We start from the raw sequence: 17714 nt of genomic DNA on the forward strand, positions 1-17714 counted from the left end.
ACAGCCACCCAATAATCCTTAGCTGTTATATTGGGCCTTGCTATGGCAAACACCATTATTACAACGTATGTAAGACACAAAAACATCATGTCACTCCATCTTTAGTGTCTCTTCTGAAACTTTCCATTACTTGTTATGAGCTAAAGAAGGAAAAACACCATGTTTCCCAGTTTATTGAATAGCCCTCTGTGAATAGAATACACAATTTTTTACAAATCTACTGACACAATGTTAAAAGCCACTGTTAAGAGAAGCTGTGGAAAATGCAGAATTATTCCCTCCTTCCCCCAAATTTACATCCTTATGCTAAATTTTACATTCATGTAGATTTAATGAAACATGAGAAAAAAAGTTTGGATTCAGGCAGTCTTTAGATTCACAATACAGAAAGATTGATATTTATCACTTATAACATGGACAGAATGACTTTAAATAGCAAATAAATTACACATTTAAAACAGTTCTGAGTTTGGAGCCAAGTGAATATATGTGTGTGATAAATCAAAGTCATTAAAGAAATTTATTAAAGCTACAGAATGATATAAATAGACTTTTTCTTTACGAGTACCGATATGCTCACCACACTAAGTCGACCCCTAGACTGAAATCCAAGGCACACATCTTATAAAGATGCTGCTTCTCTCCAGTGTGCTGGCATCTGCTGTGAAGCTGATGGTGCAGGTAAACGGGCTCAACGGCACAATGTCATTTCACATGGTGAAGACAGAGACTCGCCTTTATGAATGGAATCAATACAGGAACACAGAGCTACAAATTTGCATAGATGAATTAAAGGAGAGCAAGAATTTTTTTTCCCTACAACATTGTAAGTTCTGTTGCACTCACATGAACAGCAGTGAGACATGCAGGTCTCTTTCACCCATTAAGATAACACCATACATGTGGTCATATTAAAATAGTTACTTAAGATGCAGCAAAGACGCACTTTTAAACTTGGAAGGAAATAAGCTTTTTGTTTGTTTATATTTAACCTGCACTGAATAGCTTTTGGTATGTGACAGCTGGTCTTTTATAAAATGATTTCAGAAAGCGACTGGGCTCAAAGAGCAGATCAGCTCGATGAAGCCTGTCCTAAGCAAAAGCTACTGCCTGGAGTGAGGAAACACCTGCCTGCTGTGTTACACAACAGCACATTGGACCTCGTTTATTAATACACTATGGTGAAAGGTCCACTGTGTCCCACTGTTGTACAATGCAAATGGTGCATGGTGTGTACAAAAGTAAAACTGCATAGCAAAATGTTCTGGAGAGAAAAATAGTTTTGTTTTGTTTTTTTATATCGTCACAGACATTACAGACCAGTAGAGTGAATCAACTCGGTTCCATTGTATTGCTCATTCTGCAGCTTCCTGCCTTTGTGTACTCAGTTCTTGTGCAGTGTTTTGCATAGATCCAAGAGCAGTGGTGGAGCAGCTCATGCAGAGAGGGGCGGGTCAGATATATTTGTTGGCCAGGTTCTGAACATCGTTCTTAGTGAACTGTGTGCTCTGCACGGCTGAGAGATCCTCAAACAGCTGAGTCATGTGGTGACGCTCTTCCTTCTCCAGCAGCATTAGTACAACCTGCAAACAGTGCGTCAGCGTTTATCACCACACAGACCGCTTGATTGCAAAATCTTACAAACTTCAGCTTTTCAGACCATATTTGCATGCTAATCTTACCGAGAACCTGTCAGCAGTGTGCAGATGGTTGAGGTGTTGGTAGACCAGATAAGGGTCTTCCTCCAGTAGGTGTGAGTGCAGGGCCTGCATGATGAAGCTGATGGTGTGTCCATCAAGCTGGGTGCTCAGGAACTGCGGAAGCATCTCTGGGGCCGTGGAGGCCAGTAGTTCCGCGCAGGCCACTGTGTTTCCAGAGCTACGAGCCGCGTTCAGGGATTGGCCGAATTCATAGGCGCTGGCCGGCTGGAGGTTGATGCTGATGTCTTCTCCTTTGCAGCTGTTTTTGGAGTTAGGGACAGCGGTCACATTCTCGTCATCCTCAACCTGAGGAGGGAGACGGACATGGGTGAAACATTTAAACAGGAAAGACAAAAATGGAAAGCCGGTCTCTGTCAGTGAGTCACAATCTGGGAAATCTGCACCACCTATTGCCTTAATTAGGAATAATTTGTCTGGGATGCAGTGATTGGATCTATAAGCTTCCATCTTTACCTACTGGTGTGCTGAACCTGAAGAAAAGGAAAACAAGAGCTTCATAACAATCTGTAGCCTTTTAAACTTGGAGCACAGCCACTTTTCACTCTGGTGTTCCCCTGAAACTGAGACTGAGTTTTGAGACCCAGATAAGCAGCATAAGATGCATGGATACAATTTTACACTTTATCTTTCTCCGTGTTCTCTTTTGTCTTTTAACAATAAACTGAAAATGGTACATCTAGCCCCACTCAAGCTTTAATTTGGTGCTTTTATTCTTCATTAGATCATTAATAGTAAATGAGGATGGAGCACAAAGACGAACGGTACACAACAGCTGGGAGCGCTGCACTTTATGATCTGTGCTAGGCTAGAATAAAACCAGAGCTGATCAGATTTCACACGGTATCCCAGCAGGTGTCAGGAGTAATCAGCTAAAAACACACAACTATTCAAAGGACACTTGTTGACCATAAGTCATGATTCTTCAGTCCCCATCATTATAATGCCTCTTCTTCCTAACCACACGTGTAGACTCTCTAAAGTCAAAAGTGGATATGTCTGTTGGATGCAATTAGGGGAAAATATTTATTTTCAATGAAAGTGAATAAACTGTACTCACCTCTGTGATGGGGACTGTCTTCCTGGGTTTGTTTGGTGAAGTGCTGGCCAGACTCTGTCTGAGCAGCTTGGTGACCTCCTCCAGCTCCTTCTCAGCCTCCTGCACGTTGGGATCTTGCTGCAGCACTTCCTGCAGGTCCGAGCTGCAAGCCAGGTAGTCCTGATGGAGGGAGACACCGAAAAAATACAAAGAGAGCTTTATGTATGAAATATGTGAAAGGGATATTTTACTCCTTAGCCACCCAATAAAAAGAAATCACTCCCTTATGGCATTAGCCATTAAAGTCCAGCTCTATTCACCTTGAGACCTTTATTAGCCATGGCTCGTCTGTAGAAGGCCTTCTTATTGGTTGGCTCCAGTTTCAGTGCTGCATCACAGTCCTGCTTGGCCTCAGCGAACCTCTCCAGCTTCAAGTAGCACAGAGCTCTATAAACACACACACGTCAATTGTGATTTTTATTTTTGTCACTGGCACCTAATCACATTTGACACGTGACTCAGAAGTATCATGAATTTGTGACTCACTGCAAATCAGGTTTTATAATAACAGCTGAAGTCATGCCATCAGCATTAACAGAACAGAACATTTTCCTATGATGATGAGATTTACGATTTACACCTCAGAGATGTGCTTCTGGAGCCCCTTTTCTAAATGAATCTTCATGTTTTTAATTTTTTCAAATGGCTCTCAGCAGCTGTGCACCAATGGCGTATGGATGTTTGCTCTGGCGTGGCTGTACATACAATCTGTTCTCACAGCAGGGCTCCACATGCACATGCAAACACCAACACACAATAGGAAAACATTCACGTCATCAGTTTCTTCTGTGACCTGATCAACACCATCTATGTAGTATTGTGTTGTGCACCAATTTACCACCAATACACACTAATTTGGCAGCAGTGACAGGTGGCACGACTGGATAGGATTAAAAACAGAGCTGAAAGCACGGCTGACAAATGACAGCTGGCCGTCGTTAATCGGCCTTTTTTAAATTCAGTTGAACAAATTTTGGGGATTTTCAGGCTGTTTTCCCACATCAAGGTGAACCAGTGGCAGAAGATGTGATGAACAGAGGGGAAACGAGACCGCAGGAACATGTCTGTTCATATTAAGGTGAGAATTAAATGACTAACCTGTTGGTGTAGATAGTGCATTCCTCTGGCTTTAGCTTAAGGCATTCTGTGTACTTTCCCAGAGCATCCTGGTATTGGCTCTTCTTCACAAAATCGTTCCCTTCTTGTTTCAAAGCTGAAAAACGGACTTCGGCTTTCCTCTCTAGAAAACAAAACAAAGTGGTGATTGCTAAACATCGCTTACTCACACAGACACGAGGTCCATTCTCCTCCATTTTGACTTCATATATCCCCACTGACACTTGCAATACATTTTAACTGACCTCGCTTTTATAAGCCTGTGCTACACAGCTGGAGGGTTTAAGCACTTGAAATTAATGCTGTGCTAGCTGGACATGAGCCACGAGAGTTAAGTCAGCAATCAGTCCCGGTGTGGACCGAGGGCTAATCAATCTGCTGCAGAGTGTCTGCAGAGCGTCTTCAGGGAGGTAAAATTATGCCAGCAGTGCTATTCTTTCATTAGAGTCTAAAAATAGCATAGGTAGAAAAGCCCTGGGAGCAGAGAAACTGCATGGTCAGAGGTGACACGTCCACTTATATAAAAAATAGGCCTTTCAAATTTTCCTCCAGTCACAACAGGAAGACTTTTGTTCCTCCGTCGCTGTATCAAGCAGAAGAATGGTTCAAAAACCGAACAAAGGTAGCTATAATGTCAGAAGAAAGAGCTGCTCGAGAAAATGTTTGTTAATGCTGGATGTAGTCAACATTAGATTTTATTCAGTCATCATAACCGCTGTATGTATAAATGTCCCAGCTACTCTCCTCATTGTCCCAGCTCAGCGATCAACACTTCTGACCCTGACTAACTCTGTGTTTCTGGGGACAAACATTAATTAAGCATCATGACTCTAAAAACAACAGACCTGCATCCCTAGCAGCCTTCTCTGCTCGAGCTTGGAGGACCTCAGCGCTGGGTGGCTCCTCTCTGCGGTGCTGCTGAGCCGACAGAGGCACCAGAGGGATCTCGGGAAGTTTCTCTCTCCACTCTGGCCCGTCTTGCTCGATGAGCAGCCGGGTGATCCTAGAGCAGGACGTGATTCAGTCATTGTTACAGCACACAGATGAGAGACATTGATAAGGCTTACATGGCGTGTTAAAGATGCATCTAATCCACCCTGTTCCACAGTTTAGGGAGTTTATGTCTTATTGTGTAACTTTGTAGATAAATGTGGGGATGAATGATATCTTTGACCCTCTGGTACTCCTGAACACAAACCAGCCAGGTGAGTATTGCGTAACAGAGAAGGGACACACACTCTGAGAGACATGATTAGCCTCTAGCCGGAGCTACTTTTGACCAGCTAAATCTGTTAGTCTCTAATAAGCCTGTGTGTAATGGTTACCATGATTTGTTTTGATTTAGTCTTCTAAATATGTTATAATTCCATTTCTGGATTTCAATTATAGAACATTTTCAAATTTGGAAAATACAGCAGGTAGATAGAGTAAGAAAATCTCCATGTCTCATCTGTCTTTTTATTTCCTTTGCTGTAACAGCTAAAGATAGTCTGTGTCCACCTTGTTTAAAATAGATGAGAAATGCACTGCCATAGACATGGGTGCTGTAAAATTCAATACTTGCTTTTGAGATGCCAAATGTTAATGAGTCTGTTAGCTGAGGTGAGAGGTGGACATTATACCTGTTGACACTGTCGTGAGCTGCCTGCACGCTCACGTCTATCTGCAGCACAGTTTTGTAATCCACGTAGGCCTTTCGGTAACGCTCCAGGGACTCATAAGCCATGGCACGGCGGAGGAGGGGCTTGAGGGAGAATGGCTGCAGCTCCAGGGCTCTGATTGGAATAAATAGATGCAATGAGACAAGAGCAAAGGATCGAGTCTGGTGCCCCTGCTGTCGATGCTAGGGCAAAGGATGTGTCTGTACATGTTGTTTCTGAGGTAGTGAACAAGTCTAAGGTGTGATTCAAGTTTTCTATAACCCCATCTTTCTGCAAACACATCAAGTATATTTAAAGGCTTTCATATGGGAGGCTCCCTTAAGTTAGCCCAGTCTGCTGCTTATAAACCACTTCTAAAGAGATTAATTACAATCCCTTACGACACACCCAAGTGCAAATCCCCTCCCACTCATAAATGATCTGAGATCCTCTGCTGAGACTGGTATATGATGACGCTGTCTGCAGAAATTTGTAGCAGTTTGATCTTTAAGATGAAGCACAGGGACAAGCGTGCATTTGCCTTCCACAGCTTTTCACATATCTTGCTGAACACTGGTAGAGTTTTATCAGTTCTCTCACCTTGTGCAATCTTGTATGCAGTCTTGACTGTTGCCATCTTTCAGGTAGCAAGCTGCTCTGTTGGAATATAGAATACAGAGATCTTCTGGACTATCAATCCCTGCATAGAAAATAGAGACCAATATCAGAAATGTAATACACAGCTTGGAAACAGCACGCATAGTTCTGCAGTTATCTTGGGGGTGGAATACAGAATATCTGCAAAGACATCATGAACTCAAAGTTTGAATCGTGTACTTATTGTCTAAATCAGACTGTTTAATGTGCTCTCTGAGCAGCTATAGAAGTGCAGTAGAAAGTACAGAGTTCCTGTCATGATGAAATAAAGAAACTTCAGTTATTGGAAGATACTGAGCTATCATTTCTTTTCTTTCAGATTTATGAATACAAAGTGGCAGACACGCATACACACACATGTTAAATGTTTTACTAGCTTTTATCTGCAGGTTAAAAACCCATATATATCTATATCTATATATCTATATCTATATATCTATATATCTATCTCTATATCTATCTCTCTATATCTATCTCTATATCTATATATCTATATCTATATATCTATATATCTATATAGAGATATATATATATATATAGAGAGATATCTCTATATATCTCTATATATCTCTATATATATATATATATATATATATATATATAGATATATATATATATATAGACATTTCCCTTTGAGATTTTGACAACTGACTCGTGCAAAGTCCGCACGCTGTTTCTCTCCACCTGCCTTAACTTAACAGTGTTTTCTTCACTATCACAGAGTTAAGCAAATCACACAGGTCTACGGTGCATGTTTCAAACACAGCAACATTATCCTGCTACACTAAACACATTCATGTCAGTGTGCTGCCTCATCAGATGAAAACAGATTATGGATGATGACACAGCGTGGCAGTGATGCTGATGTCTTAGCAACTGAGAGCACTTAGCGAGGTTATTGTGACAGTAGATCATATAAACTACAGCAACTGTGTGCATACCACAACTACGAGACCTGTCAAAGTATCTTGAATGTCTCGTTCAGTTTCATTTCTACTGAAAAGAGCCTTTTTCACAGATCGGAAAAAATTCTACATGTGTAGATTAGGTCACATCTGTTGTGCTTCCCACAGTAATCCAGATAGATGATGCCCAGCGACTTTCACAGTCTTAACTGAGTATATTATGGCTGTCCACAGAAAGAGACACAAGGCCATATGTTTAACGGAGAGTGAGCAGAGGTTTCTCTTCCTCCATCAACTGCTCGTCGTCTCACTCTCTGTGAGAATTATTGCTGCAGTCCTACAAATTCAATTTCACAGTGAGTGGTTAGAGGTCATGTGACTTGGACAGACCTGAGCTGAGAGGCTTAGCACCAGACTAAAACAGCAACACTGTCTGCGTACAGCCACAGTCCATCATCCCAGGGATAAGTCACTAAATATTAACATCGTAATGGATCTTACTAAAATTTTGAATACTGCAAATAAACTGTTCACACAAAAATGTGAAGTCTGAGACTGAGAATTTGAAATTGTTTATGAGGAATTATTTCCATAGGGAAAATTATTTGTATTGCTATCCTGTTTTCATGTGTAAGTCTCTGCAGTGTGTTAAAGTGACAAAAATAAACACAAGCACTGACATTATAGCTACGACCCTATGACCTTTGATTTAAAGTTAAATTAAAGTATGACACCATAGAAAGCTGTTATTAAAATATGATGATGAATAAACAGCTGAGAAAACAGTCGATCAGTTCTGATTCATTTGTCAGTTCATAACACACTGATATGAGTAAAAATGTTATGATTACTGACACGGTGGCACACAGGTAACTTCTAACCAGCAACCTCACTGTATAAAACTAATTAAATAGTTTTTTCTTAATATTCTAAAATATTACAAACACGATCAACAGTGAGTGCCCCTGAGGCTTACCTGAATCTGTATAGCCCTGAATGGCTTGTGAGTATTTCTCCAGTGCATCGGCAAACTGTCCATTTTTAAACAGCAGGTTTCCTTCGTTCTTTAGCCGGGCCAGGGGTGGGGGCAGGGCCCCACATGGGGCATCAAGGTTGACAGTTTCTCCAGCATTTCCTCCAACTGGAGTTGCCTTACCGCTGCCGCTCTGATCACCCTGAACCGAAGCTGTCGAGCCTCTCTTGCTTGATCCATTGGCTATCTTTTCCTGCGGGACTTTGTACTTGTCTGAGCTGCCTCTGTTCCTCCTGTGTTCATGGTGGGAGCTGTTGGACTCGGCGTGTGGACCCCCGTCCCCTCTGCCGTGGGGCTTTTTATGAGCGTTTCCCATGTCTCCCCTTTCGACAGGAGTAGCTGATCTCTCCTCCCCTCCCACGGGCTGGCTAGGTTGAACCAGACAAGCTGGAAGGGAGAGGGAGGGAGGGGAGAAGCAGAGGGAGAGAGACAGAGAAGGGGAAGTCACACCCACAGGAAAGAGTCAGCAGTTACATCATAGTGTGGGAGGAGAGGAGCACATGACACGGAGCCACTTCAAACAGGGAGTTCCAGGAAGTAGAGATACCAAACAGTGACTTATGAAAGGGCTGTGTGGGGGTAGGGCAGAAAACACATGCATGCACTGTTCCTTCACCCAGAGAGACAAGAGGGGAATTTCCTCTATCTATAGGACAGCAGACAGAAGGGGATGTGACTAAAGCACTACTATTACCGGCAATGTTGGAGCTTCCTAACATGCTCTGTATAAATCGTGACTGTATTAGAGGGCAAATCCTTCAACTTCTAAATCCAGCACAGCTATAAAGACACAAAAAACTTTCTGCTATAAAGTTAAAATTTAACACCTCATTCAAGTTACATAAATTAGAGTAGCAATAGATTTTTGAGTCCAGTTAAGTCAGTGGAATGACTTAACTTGTTACTTTTCACTAAATGAGAATATAGATAAAAAATATATCTCCAGTAAGGGAAAAATCTCATCTGGGAAATCTGTACCACAGTCTACTGGTTTATCTCATTCACTTCCTGCTAGTCTTGCTAGTTAATATGAAATCAACAGTGAAAAAAAAACATGTCAAATAAAGGATCAATGCACACTTTTGACAAAAATCTAAGTTTCCTCTGAACTCATAACTTACCTAAGCTTGACTATAACTGAAAAACGATTTCACTGCATGTTAAATAGAGAGTAGGCAACATTTAAATCAGTTGCGGTTTGATTGACTTTTGGATGCAAATGGGTTATCATAAATGGCCATTAGCGCCGTTATAGTCTCTATGTCTGTGTTTAAGGATATTGATTGTTTTTAGTAGTTCAAACAATCACCAGTTTTATGAGCTTTGTTGTCACTGTCAGTCTGGTTATCCGCCTCTTCTATCTCTTGGATGAGGATTTTTTTGCCCTTGCGTTGCTTCTCTTGTTGGCATTCCTCCATCTTCTTCTCAATTTGAGACAAAAGTTGCTAAAACACAAACAATTCATCCATTAGAACATCTCATGTTTTGTTTGTCACAACTATTCATATCACAATCTATGCTAGATTACTTAGTTGTAGTGACTGGTGTATGTATAACTACAAAAAGGAACATTTTCTTCCCATTTACACCTAAATTATACTCAAATAAATAGAAACAGAAGTTAAACAATGCAATTAAAGGGGACGGCTAAACACAGCACATCCTGAGCTGTTCCACTGATACAGATCTGTTAAAAAAGCCACATCATCCTCTATTTATGGTAATGACATAAATACATGAAAGACTTCCAGTGATAGACTCACAAAATCACTCAACTTTCACAAATACAGTGACACCTAGTGGATGAAAGGTAGACTGGCGCATGATGAACATGCCTCAGTACTATCACCTACAGTTGCAGTGGTGTTCTGTGGCTCTTCCCTGAGCACCATCCTCAGGTCTTCAGTGGCCATGTGGAAGTTGCCCATATGATTATAAACAACAGCACGACGAAGCAGGGCTAACGAAAAGAAGTGCATTACAATATGTAGCACATACACTAATGCTGCTGTAGCTAAAGTATACCACATCATATAAATACATCTAAAAGTGCAGGTGTATTTATTCTGGAAGCATTATTGTATTAGAAATTATAGAAATAACATTAACACACCTTTCAGATTGCCCGGTTCTAGCTCGAGCACACTCAGGCAGTCTTTCAGGGCATTGTGCCAGTGCTCGAGCTTGATCTCTGCCTGGGCTCTGTTGTTGTATGCAGCCACAGTTGTTATAATGGAAAGGCTCCTGTAATGGAATAAACAATAAAGCAAACCTCTATTTACAGTGAGATTATTGCACAAACACTTAATACTACAGCTACAATGAAAGATGACAGTCTACTACTTACAATATATACCAAGCAAAACGATAAAAGCCCTTTAAGAGGTGCTAAGTGCTTTCTGCAATGAAGGAGTTGTTTAAAGAACCTGACCTGGAATAGTATGTGACTGCCTCCTCATAATCCTTTGCTCTAAAAGCTTCATTGCCTTTGTCCTTTTCACGATTTGCCAGGAAGAGCTTCTCCTGTTGTGACAGCACTGGATGGATCACAGGGGAAACCTTACATGTTACACAAAAATGCCAACACACCTGATGTACGTTGTATGCTTAATAATTACTGCAAAAGAACACTTTCTATCCACAACAGATTACATGAAGTGTCCACTTGAGTCTTGATTTTAGGATGTCCTGAGTTTATAATTGCAGGTGGATCAGTTTTGTCCACATCCTCCTCTATTTTCTCACATTCTTTTTCCACATCGAACCTGGAAAGAAGGTGTAAAATATACACTTAAAGGTCAAGTTTTTAAACTGTGGATCACTGTAATGGAAGCAGTTTAGCTTTAAAGCCCTTTTACAAAGTAAAAAGACTTGGGAAGCTTTTATGCACAGAGAATTCAGCTGCTGCAACAGTGGGGTCTTTCTTCTGAATATAATAGACAAATGTGGAGACAGCATGACTCACTTGTCCCATTCTCGGTAATCACGTGGTAGGGCGCATTTCGAGGCTTTCTTTCTTTCTTGTGGAACTGTTTTCTATCATGAGAAAAGACTGTTTGAATATTTGTCTTCTATACATATATGTAACTGATTATGTACTGTATATGCCTTGATTTTTTTACCTGGCTCAGAGGAACAAAGCAACTGGAACCTCTTACAGGTGGCATATTTTCTTTCACTAGCTCATCAAATACTGACTGGTGTTTCAGGGTTGTTTCAGTCTTTTTGGTTTCTTCTTGCCATCTCTGAGCAAAGTATTTAGAGAAACAGCCATGTGAGAACAAAGTAAACAGGATTTATTTATTATTTTAAAAGAAAGAAAAAAATGTGTACCATACTTTCAACTCATCCTCAATTTGGCTCCACTCATCTTTAGAGAGGCTGGCTGCTGTGGCTACAGGCATTTCCTTCCTAAGAGCTCGGCTCTTAGGGTCCAGTTTCTCCAGGTGACTCTCACAGAACTTGATCAGGTGAGGATAAATGCCCTCTTCGCCGGACCTTTAACCAAACAAAAAAGAAAAATAAAGAATAGCTTTTTTTGCAATATTTTTCATTCACATTTGCCAGCCTGTATTTTGTTATGACATGCACTATTATCCCTCTGCAACTGATGACAAGTGTTACGTAATCTATTTGCAATATAGCACATACATCTTACCATCTCAGTGGAGAATGAGTGAAACTTGACATGATGATGAGTTTATAACCTTCATAAAGAAAAACCTCACCAACACTATAAAGGGACTGGACTGACTGATTGCTTTATTTTGAGCATGTAAATATAAATACGATTAAAAAAAGCAGCAAAAGTCCATTGAACACAGGTAAAGGAAGAAAAGGGACAGTGAGTTTCCTCCAACAACACTATATCGCTCAACAGACAGTTACCTCAGTGTTCTCAGGATCTTCTCGAGGTATCTCACATCTTTACATTTTTCAATGTAATCGTAGTCCAGGTGCTCCACAGGAACCTTGCCCCTGTAGTCCACAGTGGTGGAGTGACTCTGAAGGGATAAAACTGCGTCTTCACTCATTTCTGGAAAGAATTTACACAGTCAACGTGTCAAAAAGTGTTCCATAAAAGGGAGACATGGCAGTTCTGCATTATATTTGTATAACTTACCAGCTTTTTAGCTAGCTACCTTAACTTTACTGGTAATTTTAATAGTTCGTCAGAAACAGCTAGGTTCTATATTTAGGGATGTAACATTCGGGAAAGGCAGACTTATCTCTTAAGTGTCTCTTGAGTAATTAATGCAAGATCACATTAATGTTAGTAATGTTAAGCAAAACTAGTTTACCTGCTCCCGTTTGGCTGAACGCTCATCGACAATGTGGTGTGTATTGCTATGGTAACCACACACGGACGGAAGGCCGGTAGCGCCGAGAGGAAGCACGTGACGCAGCCAACAGAGGGCTCCAAATTTGAAAACGTGGCTGGTGAGCATGAGAAAACAGGAACAACAGCGGGGGGGACAGCTGAGGCCTGGAACAAAGCCTGAGGAAACAACATCGCCTACGGAGGCCACGGCTTTTTGGAATAGCCCCGTTTTAATTTCAGGTAGGTATTTGTGAAATATTAAGCGCGTTTATTCCCGAAGAAGATTATTTTGTCGAGCTTAAGGTACAGGTGCGTGGAATTCACCGACATTACCTCGTACTGGTTCTAGTTTCAGGAGGCTAACAACGTTATGTTAGTAAACGTGGATGGCATACAAAAATGTCAGCCACATTTTTTCTTTAATTATAACTCTGTGTTTGACAGGTGTTTGACGAGGCCCACAGTTTTTGTTTTGTTTTTTGTTTGTTTGTTTTTTAATGGCAATCATTTTTGCATGGCATTTCAGGGTTAACGCAGGTGTAACTGATTAGTCATTCACTATGCCATTCCGGGTCCCCTTTAGTCACATTAACAGGAGGCTATTTCAGCTTTGACGGAGCATCACTGCTTTTGATTCTGGAACCGGTTTTTATCCTGTCATGTCTTGTTAAAATGGCTGCTCTGACCCTCTGAACTAGCATAGAGGGTGAAATTACACTGTAAAATGCGCACGCACGAAACGTCGTCGGGTTTTTGTTTTGTTTTGCTTTTGGATGAATTTTACTAATATCAGTTTTGCGTGTGTTTACCAAATAATTTTGCCTTGTCATGTTTCTTCAGACGGAATTAAGTGTGAAAATAACGAGGAGTAAAATGATGTTAAAGGTGGTGTATACTGTCAGTCGGGCTCTGTCGGTGACTTTTGGCGGTTATGGAGCTCTTTAAAGCGGCATCAGAGAGGGCACGAGACGGGGGGATTTAAATCGGCAGCAGCACGCGCTCTCATAGCAACGCGGATGAAACAGCTGAGAAGGATCAGAGATAAATCAGCTGTCTGTTGCTTTCTGATATACAAACTGCCACTTTTATACACTGAAAACCACCGTAAGATTCGGGAGATAACTTTTATTTTACTATAAGTGAGTCCAGCATGAGACGCCTTTTAAAAATATCGTTTTTAAAAGTATTTAAGCTAGCGTTGTATGTGTTTACGGTCTCTTTAAGTTCATATTTGCTGTGCTGAAGTAGTTCTGTTTATTATATTCTGTTTCACTCCAGGTGACTTGTAATCCCCTGGTGGCCAGGCTAAGGTTTGTTGGCGCACTCAGGAGGAAGATGCAGTGCACTCCTGAATCTAGTCTTTATCTTGATGGCTATAAAGGGCAGCACTGCTACGATGACTGCTCTGACAGTGGATACTCAGGTTTTTTCCAGAGCCCACACAGCACCAGTGGAGCTGATTCATGTAGATCTTTGTCTCCGGTGGAACTGGATGAAACGCCCAAAGAGAACCTCCGGGTTTCTGTCACGCCAAAGAAGATCCGAGAACAAGTCAGATTTTTGGGCAGAGACTCCAGGAAGGTTTCAGCTGTAAGCTGGTGTGAAACTCCTAAAATATGCAAAAGGGATACCTCGCTGCGACAGAGACTTCTACTGTGTAAACCCACTGTAGATGTCAAAAATGACAACACAAGATCACCGTGCACCAGAAGGATTGAATCCCCTGTCAGTGGCTCTGAACCCTATTTGAGTACATCATTTGACTCTGTAGACACTGAGATGGGGGCAGCAAGCACTTTAAAAGTGGACCAGGACCTGCCACTATCAGGCAGGAAGCGCCGTGTTCTGTTCACGCAGGTGAGGACCTCAACTCTTGAAGATGGCAAGCACAACTGTTGTCACCTTCCCAGTTTTGAGAAAGAAGCCTCACTCACAGATCTAGACATGAGTGAACACATTTTTGCATCTGGTCAATGTAACGTCAAGACTCCAGGCTTCAACGAATTCCTGTCCATCTCTAAAGAAAACTCTCAGTCACCATTGGGCAGCATGACAGATAATCTATATAATGGCTCAAGTGTCTTGTGCACACCATCATCTGCACATACACCCAGCTATATCAGGTATGTGTTTTATTGACGAAGAAAATAAAACTTTAAAATATTTAAACACAGATTAACTCCTTTCTGACTTTTAAACAGGTCGTTGAGTGAGGACAGCGGTTTCAGCTCAGTGACTCTTGATAAATCGCAAGACTCCACAGTGGACCATGATGGCTCGTTCCAGGAGCTGCTGCTGTCTGCCTCCAAAGGAAACTCTGAAACTCCAAATCCAACAGAGGGAAGGCGCCGCTCCCGTTTGCAGCGTCAGCACAGGCTCTCTACGCTTAAAGAAGGTGGCTCTCAGTCTGAGGAAGACCCAACGGACAGAAAGCATCAACATCCTTATCAATGTTACAGCCATTCTAAAGAGGATGAGGTTTTTGCTGGGGATATCACCCCTCGCAGTGTCCTCTCTGTTAAATGTGGTAATGCCGTGAGCTCTGATCACTTGGGCTCAGCAAAAAAAGATTATACCACCCCACAAAGAGTGACTAAAACCAAGGCACAAGACATGACCCCTTGTTCTACAGATCTTGGCAATCCAGATATCACACCACTCAGGATGACTCCAGTTAACCTCTCTCTGACTCCAGCGCTGCAGCTGGTTCAAGCTATGTGTCAGCACCATGCCCAGATGTTGGCTGGTCAAAGTCCAAGCCTGAAAGAGCAGCTGAAGTCTGCAGCAGCACTGACCAAGACCCCAAGCACTCTTCGGACCACTATGCCATTGGCAGGGCTGATTGGCAGGAAGATGGGCCTGGAGAAGGTGGACATACTCACAGAGCTGATGAAGAGGAACCTCAGGCACATCCTGGCTGTTATACTTTGCCAGATGGACTCTGAGAGTGTCTATAGGTGATGTTTCCAAATATACATTTTTATTCACACAATGTTTTACAGCGCATATCATCCATGCTTACTTGCCACAGGTTGCAGCTCCTTTCCCATTTGGTCACTGATTAATAAAATCATGACTACATTTTTAATGGAGTAAAGAATAATTCAGAGTCCTGTAGAATGATCGCAAGGTGATTGACGCTGAGCTGAAACATACATGTCGTTATAACACTGTTTATGTTGTATAAACGATGCAATTATTAGTAAAATCAGTGGAGTTTAGCTTGCATTACAAACTTGTGTTGTCTAAAAAGTTTAGTGAGCTGAAAATATTTCTCTCATACTTTGTTGTTTTTCATAGGTGCAGCTGTGTTTGCAAAAGCTGGAATCAAATTCTCCAGCAAGACAAGCTAGCTAGCACAATGAGAAGAAGCCACCTGAGTCAAGTGGAGGCTGCTCTTGAGGTAAGAGCCAGGCTATGGCTAAAGGTCTTATAAGCAGGGGTGCACATAAGTGGTCCGCAGGGGTGCATTTGCTGTCAAAATAAAAGACGTGCACCAGATAAGAAGTTGCAACGCGCGTTTGCGTACATAAGATTTTCTGGAGGAGGACAAACATTTGTTTAGAACTCTTAAAAATGTTGAAGAAGCAAACTCCTTTAAGAAATTACTTTGGTGTTCCTCCACCTCCAAAGAAATGTCAGGAGTCCGAACAGCAAAAGAAGCGCATATTCTCGGAAAAGTGGTTGCAGGAGGTGAGCTGGCTTCAAACAAATGATGAACGCACAGAGATGTGGTGCAGAATATGCCGTGAAAATACCACTCTAGCGGACAAAAACTGTGCCTTTTATATGTATGCAAACGCCCATTGCAGCTTCTTATCTTATTCGCTTCCTATTTTGACAGCGAATGCGCACCTGCGGACCACTTATGTGCACCCCTGCTTATAAGAGTGTTTGTTCAGCTCTGTAGCATTTAGCTTTCTGTGTTTTCAGTTAAACACAACATCTGTTATCACAGTCTTTGCTCTGTGGTCATCAGTGCATACGTACATCAAAATGAGTCGGTGTTATCACAATCTCCATCACTGTCACTGAAATGACTCTGAACTTATTTGCTGTCGTCTTATAGCTTGGTGCTGCTGTCGATGTCGCTGATGCAGAGACCAGAGCCATGTTGCTTAAGCGATCAGCTCTGAAGACAGTTCAGGCCCAGTCTAGGACCTCCACCTACTGCACTCCACAGTCAGGAAGCAGGGCTTTAACGCCACTGCAGCTCAGCGCCTTGCATTCAGACAGCAGCAGCAAACGGGATAAATTTCTGGAGGTAAGTTACAAATCCATTAAACTGCATTTTCTTGAACATGGTACAGTCATGCTTTGAGGCATTTCTCATCAAACATTTATCAAAGTTATTTTAATAACTTCTTTTTCCTCTCAGGTTGCTAAAACCCTCTTCAATGATGAGTGCCTCAAGCCTTGTCCGAGATGTCAGCATCCCGCAAGATGCCATTCAGGCAAAAGAGAGGGAGTGTGCAGCAGAGCTGACTGTGGATTCCAGTTTTGCATGTCATGCTTGTGTACTTCTCACGGCTCTAGAGAGTGCGGTAGTCACTCTGCAGGCCGTCGCAGAAAGGACATACTTCCCGGAAGCGCTCAAAGCAAGCGCAATGTTAAAAGACTATGAACAAATTATTCCTGCTTCATGAAGTCACTTTAATAATATCTATTTTTTGCAAGTTTATAGATGGCAATAAGCAGCGAGGAAACAGATGTGTAGTACGTGCAGTGTCTGAACTCTTCAATGTTTGTTTGTATTTCTTTACTTATCCCATCCTACCCCTTTCCTTTTTTGATATAGTTCTTACTTGTATATTTTTTTTTAAATTATGCACTGAAGGAGGTTTTACCAGCAGATAAAAGGATTTCATTTTACTGTTGTATTTTTCTATGCACTGACTGTACAGCATGTTGGGTTGTTTGTTTTTTGTTTTGGAGCTATTGAGATTTTCAGCTTTTACAAACATGTTTTCTAGATCGGTTTTAAAATAAACTTGATATATAGTAAAACCTTTTTTTTCTTTTCTTCCCCTACCCGTGTGCTGCGTCACATTTGTGAGGATTGTGTATGTCGCTGTAATATGTACAAATCAGTCTTTGGTGCCACCTAGTGGTTTGACACTTTCACTGCGAAAGGAGTTTTATTTTAACCCCCCCCCCCCCCCCCCCCCCAAAAAAAAAAAAAAATATATATATACACATATCTTAGATACTTAAAACTTTAAAGT

At 41.6% G+C, this 17714-nt stretch overlaps 2 protein-coding genes across 3 annotated transcripts; one reads left to right on the top strand and one right to left on the bottom strand.

Annotated features, from left to right (window-relative positions):
- Nucleotides 1–157: 157 nt before the first annotated feature.
- spag1b (sperm associated antigen 1b) lies at nt 158–12581 on the bottom strand. Its single transcript, XM_040012730.1, has 19 exons — nt 12470–12581; nt 12057–12204; nt 11507–11666; nt 11291–11413; nt 11134–11204; nt 10821–10933; nt 10600–10705; nt 10282–10412; nt 10022–10128; nt 9478–9613; nt 8112–8555; nt 6174–6273; nt 5556–5708; nt 4779–4936; nt 3916–4057; nt 3078–3204; nt 2779–2937; nt 1683–2006; nt 158–1583 (listed from the first exon to the last, which is right to left on the bottom strand). The coding sequence occupies exons 2-19, from the start codon at nt 12200–12202 to the stop codon at nt 1455–1457; spliced, it is 2829 nt and encodes a 942-aa protein (XP_039868664.1). The 5' UTR covers nt 12203–12204; nt 12470–12581; the 3' UTR covers nt 158–1454.
- Nucleotides 12582–12606: 25 nt separating this feature from the next.
- fbxo43 (F-box protein 43) lies at nt 12607–17648 on the top strand. Of its 2 annotated transcripts, none has more exons than XM_040012732.1 (6): nt 12607–12729; nt 13768–14612; nt 14691–15446; nt 15790–15892; nt 16559–16753; nt 16868–17648. In XM_040012732.1, exons 2-6 carry the CDS (start codon nt 13825–13827, stop codon nt 17111–17113), a joined length of 2088 nt encoding a protein of 695 aa, XP_039868666.1. In that variant the 5' UTR covers nt 12607–12729; nt 13768–13824; the 3' UTR covers nt 17114–17648. The 2 variants fall into 2 exon arrangements, with proteins under 2 accessions (XP_039868666.1, XP_039868667.1); XM_040012733.1 differs by lacking the exon at nt 12607–12729 and adding an exon at nt 13159–13628.
- Nucleotides 17649–17714: the final 66 nt, after the last annotated feature.

The sequence above is a fragment of the Simochromis diagramma genome, unplaced genomic scaffold, assembly GCF_900408965.1.
Source record: "Simochromis diagramma unplaced genomic scaffold, fSimDia1.1 OVJJ01000618.1, whole genome shotgun sequence".
Lineage (NCBI taxonomy): Eukaryota > Metazoa > Chordata > Actinopteri > Cichliformes > Cichlidae > Simochromis > Simochromis diagramma.

Excerpts from the sequence above, each read along its gene's own strand:
- spag1b (XM_040012730.1), bottom strand. The coding sequence starts at position 12,202 with ATGAGTGAAGACGCAGTTTTATCCCTTCAGAGTCACTCCACCACTGTG. Across the intron at positions 10,934-11,133 it reads GATTACCGAGAATGGGACAA|GTTCGATGTGGAAAAAGAAT; the intron begins GTGAGTCATGCT and ends CCTTCTTTCCAG. Across the intron at positions 2,938-3,077 it reads TGGCTAATAAAGGTCTCAAG|GACTACCTGGCTTGCAGCTC; the intron begins GTGAATAGAGCT and ends TCCCTCCATCAG.
- fbxo43 (XM_040012732.1), top strand. The coding sequence starts at position 13,825 with ATGCAGTGCACTCCTGAATCTAGTCTTTATCTTGATGGCTATAAAGGG. Across the intron at positions 15,447-15,789 it reads GACTCTGAGAGTGTCTATAG|GTGCAGCTGTGTTTGCAAAA; the intron begins GTGATGTTTCCA and ends TGTTTTTCATAG. Across the intron at positions 15,893-16,558 it reads AAGTGGAGGCTGCTCTTGAG|CTTGGTGCTGCTGTCGATGT; the intron begins GTAAGAGCCAGG and ends GTCGTCTTATAG.